The sequence below is a fragment of the Podarcis filfolensis genome (assembly GCF_964270895.1).
Source record: "Podarcis filfolensis genome assembly, chromosome: 3".
Lineage (NCBI taxonomy): Eukaryota > Metazoa > Chordata > Lepidosauria > Squamata > Lacertidae > Podarcis > Podarcis filfolensis.
This window is the reverse complement of record NC_139606.1, coordinates 101,135,457-101,142,577: the sequence shown is the minus strand read 5'-3', so window position 1 is coordinate 101,142,577 and position 7,121 is coordinate 101,135,457. Positions and strand designations below refer to the sequence as shown.

General features: G+C 39.0%; 1 protein-coding gene across 4 annotated transcripts in view; it reads right to left on the bottom strand.

Annotated features, from left to right (window-relative positions):
- Positions 1–5,092: 5,092 nt before the first annotated feature.
- PPM1B (protein phosphatase, Mg2+/Mn2+ dependent 1B) overlaps positions 5,093–7,121 on the bottom strand; it is a 41,343-nt gene continuing 39,314 nt past the window's right edge. For all 4 annotated transcript variants that reach the window (XM_083605493.1, XM_083605491.1, XM_083605494.1 and 1 more), the window contains one exon: positions 5,093–6,959. In XM_083605493.1, the coding sequence (XP_083461619.1) occupies positions 6,930–6,959 (30 nt within the window). In that variant the 3' untranslated portion in view covers positions 5,093–6,929. The remainder of the gene's footprint in view (positions 6,960–7,121) is intronic.

Sequence of the window (7,121 nt, the reverse complement as noted above, 5' to 3'; positions counted from 1 at the left end):
CCACGATTGTCACTCGTTTATCTCTAAATCTCACAGGCATCCGAATAGCTCAAGCAAGTGATGCCTTGAGTGGTAACACTGTCACCTGTGTTTACAAGACAGCCTAGCATAGCCTCAGCAGATGCACTTGGGTTTTCAGGTACTACTTATGCATTTGGCTATTATACCTTCTCAGGAAAGGAAAGTTGTCATTAGTTCCTGTTCTGCACCCCATGTTGGGTTGTCACAAAGCATAGCTCAGTTGGTAGAGCAGGAGACTCTCAATCTCAGGGCCATGGGTTCAAGCCCCACATTGGGCAAAATGTTCCTGCATTGCAGGGGGTGGTTGGACTAGATCACCCTGGTGGTCTTGTCCAACTCTACAAATTCTGATTCTATGAACTCTGTGTTCTACATTTTCCTTGCAAAGTAATTGGGAGTCTACCCTGCCTTCTTCAAGTTGGGTAGGAAGTCTCTATGCTGACACTAATTATGATAGCACTTGCAGAGATTTGTACCAGTTACAGAAACTCTCATAATTTGGAGAGGTATCTCCAATTCCCCATTACCCTGGCCAGGCCACTTCTAAAAGTCAAATATTTGTTAATTTCTTTGACATCTGATTGGATGGCGTTCCACAGGACGGGCACAACTACTGAGAAGGCACATCTGACATGTGGAAAATGTACTCTGCTGAGCACTCTGGTTCATCCGAGTTTATCTGTGAGAAGCTGCTTGAGACATCCAGTCTGGAAACTATTTGGGTACTGACTGTTAAGTGAAATTCCTCTGGTGGTGGTGTTTTTCCCCCAAGCTGAAACTTGATCCAGCTCTTAAATATCTATGCAGATGCATGCTTCTCTCAGCTGCATATTCCTGCATTGCAGGGGGTTGGACTAGATGATCCTCAGGAACCCTTCCAACTCAACAATTTTTATTTGTGCACAGGTAGGCTCATGTGATTCCCTTATGCCATGATGCTTCATCTTTTCCAATTCCATCTTGTGATGTCAAGGTATTGGGGATTCCAGAGGGTGATGCCAAACCACACAATGTCAATATTACCACCTGTTTGCAGACCAGTGTCTCCAAACACCCCTCCTATTGTTTTCAGTAGTTCCGGTCTGGTAGCTGCTCCATGACTGAGGGGATTACCCAACTGGTGACTTCCCATCCCGTATGCAGTGAACACAAATTGCCCCTTCCTTGTATCCAAGGCACTGCAGGAAACCATCTGAGCTGTGCAAAACTGCTCTGGAGAACCAAGTGGTCTGCAATGTTGTGTGCGTCTTCCTCAGAAATAACTGTGAATCTATTTTGAAATTAATGATTGTGAGTACAGACTTAAGACACAGGAGAACTTGCCTCCCTCCAGTAAGAGAACAGAGACAGGAAACTCCAGGCTCTATCAAGATACCACATGCTGTGGATTAGAGCAGAGGGTGCACATGCAGGGCTCACCCGCAAACATCCCTGGGTGTGTGGTCACCTCTTCAGAGCTCCTGAAGGTGGTGTCAAAGCTCCTTCTGTTCCAGTGAATTAGAAACCTCTCTGCAATCAAGAAGCCTGATGAAGCAAGGCTCCCTTTTACCGGGTTTCTAAGCACATTCAACAGAGCACACATAGAAAGCCCTTTCAGACAGCAACCCATGCACCTGGGGGTGTTGGGAGGTGAGCTTGCAAAGGCACAAGCACACTCCAGTGCCACCTGCTGTCTATAGCACAATGACATTATCCAGTCTCTTCTTGCTCTCTATTCAGATTAATTCAGAAAAAAATAATAATTTATTTTCTAGTGTTTGGAAGGCAACTAGCAATTGCAGGGCAGATCCCATGACAGAAAGGTAATTGGTTCAACAACTACGAGATGTTTTGTGAAAGGCTCTTAAGGAAATCTGAACATAGAGCATCAACAGATCATAATGAAGTTGATTGTCAACTTCAATGAACACTTCAAGACTTCCCTTGCCAAAGTCATGGCAATTTTCATCATTCTTCTGTGTAATAATTCTCTGCTTAAGTGAGACTATAGTTACATTACGGTCTGGAATTTTATAGGGATGCCCCTAGATTTCTTTTTAACTAAAACACAATATTGATTCCTCAGTATGTTTGACTTGAATATGACCCTGCTGCAGCCACCCAACTTTAAAACTGCTTTATGTGATTGATCGATGACATTTGTTATTTGGTAGCTTTGGAGATAACATTTCACCGTATAAGGAATATGACTGGATCATCATCCATGGCAGAACAAAATAAAAAATATTGTTTAAGTGGACTGTGTCATGTTACTTTTCAGAAGAACTGTGAACCTTCAGTGAGTTTGATTGGCATCAATGATTTTTATAGGCTACCATGCTGTTTGATGTAGTGCCACATTTGCCAAGGTGAAAACAATGCGAGAAACCTAAGTAGCCAGAAGGTCTGTTCCTTATTTCAGCAATGTGTACCTTGCATAAAACTCATCTTGTTGGGAAATACAAGGACCTTGGGTTACACTGTTGTGCTGAACAAATGATGGGCAACCATTCCTTTCTGTTGGAACTCATTTGATAAAATTCAAATCATTTAAAAATCAACACCATGAATAAAAACCAAATAGGAACAATTACAAGTAACGTTTATGCTTCTGAACAGACATGCACCAGTTCCACAAATTTACAGACACCCCAGGCATCAAAGAGAAACATTACAGCTTCATTAAATGGGGGAGGCTACAGGATTTGGTAAATGAATAGAATTTTAAATCAACTAAATAGATTATATGTTCTGGTGGTGCTTACAGACCATAAAGAGCAGAAGATAGGCAAGCATTTGCAAAAAACACAAGAAGTAAAACAGTGCTAGCACCAGAGGAGACCACGTTAATGAGGATGGAGGAGTTTTCTAATAGGCCAAAATGAAACACATGTTCAGACAAAGCAACAAGACACAACCTTTTTCTTAACTGGGCCATTTCTCATCCCTTTGTATAAATGCAACTTCCATATATTGTAGAGTGAGTTCAGATGAAATGTAAAGCTGTCCATGCTTTAACCTTCCTTTTTATATGTTAGATACATACCACCATTTCTTCTTAAGATTTCAAGATGAAATTTATGATGGCTGTGTGGATTTAAAATAATAATAATAATAATAATAATCCAAAGCAAAAGCTAATCAAGAGATTTAGAGCAACTCTACCGATCCAGATTGTTTTTCTAATAGTACTCTCTTTTGACATCCTAAGCAAACGAAGCCACCTGAACAGAGATGAAGCAGCTCAAGTCAGCAAGTGCTTCACAGTGGAGGCTTCACTTCAACCAGCAGTGCAATGGCTGCCTAAGATCCAAGCCATTTAGCTAACTGTTCCATATGGCAATTCAAACCACAGACAGCAGCTCATTGTATGAATCTTAAAACATTTTCAACAAGCTAATATAAATGAAATGGAATGGTGTGCACTGGTGCTATTTAAAAAGAGAGAGAAGCCCACCTGGTTCAGTGTGAGCTGCTGCACACAAACGCAAAGCACCGTCCACAAAATTTGAATTGCAAGGTGTCATCGCACAGTTTCAAGCTTGTGATAGTTTACACCTTTGATTACAACAGAAACAAGTTCTAGCATTCCAAGGCTGTTTCCTCTTTGCAAGCGGTAGACCTTACTTCTGAGTAAAACGTGCAGGATTAGGCTGCATACCAAACTACTTTTCACTTTTATTCTTGATCAATAGAGCTTGTTACACTCCAAGTCTCTGCACCGTTACTGGCAATTTAAAACCAAACACAGCAAGCAGAGGTGATAGCAGGCAGGAAGAGAAAAGGATTGATTTGGACATAAACCAAGACTTAGCTTAAGATCATGTTTCAGCGGAACTGATGGCCTGCCAATGAAGCAAACATATCCATAGTGTGGTTGGCAGAAAGCTGCTCTCTGGAGGCAAATTAGTTGTGCGGAAAAACCCAGCTTTACTCTTCAATATGGAACAATGACTAAGAAATATTCAGGTGTTTTGATGCAACCCCCTTTACATCATCTCATTGGAAAAAGAAAAGAGAGTGGCGGAGCAACTAAGCTATAACTTAACTGGGGCTATGATATGGTGCTTCAAGGAAACAATTATCCATTATAAATTGCATTAGGATTTATCCTCATGTTTTAAACTGACAGCCCACCAAACAATTTGTACAGGTAAAACAATTTAGGCTGTAAAACGTGTCTCTTGACTTTTCCCCAAACTTGGCCTACAAGATTTTGACAGTGAATTTTAGTTTATATTTGGCATGGTTATCTTGGTGAACAGACCAATCCTAGCAACATCCTTTTAAGTCTATTAGATATAAATATCAACAATACACAAGTGAACATTTTCCAGGTTCAGAAGAATGTGATTATATTAAACCTTTAGTGTTTACTGTGGAGTGAACAAAAAGGCATATTCTCAAGTATGGACATATAACAGTAAAAGCTATGAAAAAGAGTGAGGATCAACAGTCTGTGTAGCATCCTTCCGCTAAGGTTTAAGAACAGGCTGGCTTTAGCATCCATCAAAATAGCTTAGACCACACAAATAGGCACTTGCCTTCTGATGTTGATGTAAATGGATCCAGCTCAGTTAGCAGAACACCTGTCAATAGCATTTCCTATGCAAAGGATCACACACTGCACATAATGGCAATAATTCAGATTTCTTTTCCCTTCCTGTACCTTGGGAAATCATTCTTCCTAAAGTTACGACCGTCTGAAAGTAAAACTTAACACTTTGCTTGAGTAACACCAAACATTTTGCATAATGTTCAGTAATATTTTTGCAAATAGCACAGGCTGCCTTCTACCAACATGTTATCAAGCGCTATCACCTCAGCTTGTTTCACTTGCAGTTCAATTCATTTCTAACCTCCTGGACCAAATTTCAAGCAGTGATGATTCTCAAGAACTAGGTGCTTATACAGACTTGTGCATTATTGATACGCAATTGTTCTTTGGAACCAAATATCACAGAAAAAGCCAGAGTTCTTATGCTCTTATAGGTCAACAGCATGCTGATCATACACCAAAAAAACCACAGTATTTACAATCACAGAAGCAAGTAATTGTTTCGTCACTAATTCCTTTCCCACAAAACTGCGCTTCTCACTGTTTTAGCAATCCTTTATTGAAGATAACAAGTTGGTTATGTTCACTGTATTGTATGAAACATCACAATATCATACTGGGAAGGTACTATCAGTACAGGATTGGACCAGAGCAGACAGTCTGAACAGTAAACCATTTTGCATTCTTCATTCCCTAGCTTTTAAACAACCCCAAAAAAAAACCCAGTAGGGACAAATACCTGTTAACATCATCATTTAGAACACTTTAACTTACAAGGCTAAAATCTAATGAATAAATAAAATATATTGTGGCAATAATCCTCTAGCCCCTCCCAACCGCCCCCCTCCCCCCCAAAATCAGATACACGAAGAACCAAATGATCGGGAAAACTGGCTATAGGCACCAGGTTACAAGAGTGTACATGGATCTACACTCGAGTGTGTGTATGAGGGGGAAGCTACAGAAAAATACCATGAATTTCACACAAAACCAGTTGATGACTGTCGTTAGCTTAAACTACACACAAGGGCAACTACATCCTCGTTGAAACACAGTTTTAAACAAATAGGAAAATGTTTACAAGGCATCCACAGCATGTAAATCATGTACAAATGGATACATTCAATGTTTCCCCTCCCCAATAGCTTTTATTTATTTATTTTTTAGATAAATACTTTACTCTTCTCCACTTTCAGCATTAACTGGACTCAATACATGCACAACTCAAAAAGAATTAAGAAAAAAAAATAAGGTTATTGCAAAAATAGAATTAAACTAAGAATCTTCAAGTACCTTACATGACGGCCACTCTGTACCATGCCCATTGCTTATAAAATGAAAGGTCACTGAACCCATGAAAATATCTCTAATATTTTCTTAGATTTAAAATAGATAATTTTAGCTGTATTTATAGTAATCTCAAAGTGATAATTTGAACTTTGTAAATAATGCAAACAATTAAAAATTATACCCATATTACTCGACCTCTTTTAACAGCTGATAAGAAATCAAAGGGGGGGGGAACTATAGAAAACCACATTTAGAACAAAATCACAATTTACATTATAATAAAGGCAAATATTCAGCATTTTAAAAAAAAAACTGCAGCAATGAGTGAGATGTCAAAGCAAATTACAACTAACCATAAATTAAGTTGTTTGGTTTAAAAATATTTATTCTAGCAAGAGTTTATGGATGTGTTATACACATGCGCAAAATTCTTATTGGTTTTAGATGCCTAAAATCTTCTTATATTATTGCCAAATACACTTTATCTTAAGCAAGCAGTAGGCAACATATCACAATTTGGACACTGTAGGGAAAAACCTAACAGTCTGGTAATACAGGTAAAACTGGAAAATTTAAAATAAAAAAAAATACACATCCTATAGCATATTGCCCAACTGAAATGACTTTCCAAGCCCAGAGCTGCAAAAGCCTTCCATCTTGGTAAGGTGAAGTAAGTAAGTGTCTCATTACAATTATTTGCACTCAATTGTGCATTTATTGTAAGTTTTGTTAAAACATAGTGTGTCTTCAGAGTACAACTACAATCCCATGGTACTTTATGTACATTTAGTGATGTGCTCCCAGCATTATTCCTTCCTTGGTTTTTAGGGCTCAGGCTCCATAAAGATGTAACCAATGCGCCCAAGGCTGGTAAAAATACTGTAGTACAGGCAATGCTAAGAGTGGCAATATCAGAAAACACAAATATGAACAAATGATGGAAAATCCTAATAATTTCTTTCTGCCCATTTCACAAAATGTTGGAAATCCACCAGAATTTTTCCTTTGTATTGAAGAAAACTGATTAAAAGTTTTTCCCCCATTTTTCAGATTCAAAAGCATTTTTAGCAGATCTGTAAGGCTACCACGGATCTTCTAGATCGCCAGCACCCTACAGGAAAAGAAGAAGGAAACTGTTAGTGTTCTACTGGCCTAAAAATCCGCATTGTCCTGAATTGCAACAAGGAATAAACATACAAGGAGGAGCTGGGACTTCTGGTTCCACAGTCTTACCAGACCATCACGCCCTCAGGTGGTTCAATCACTCTCACTT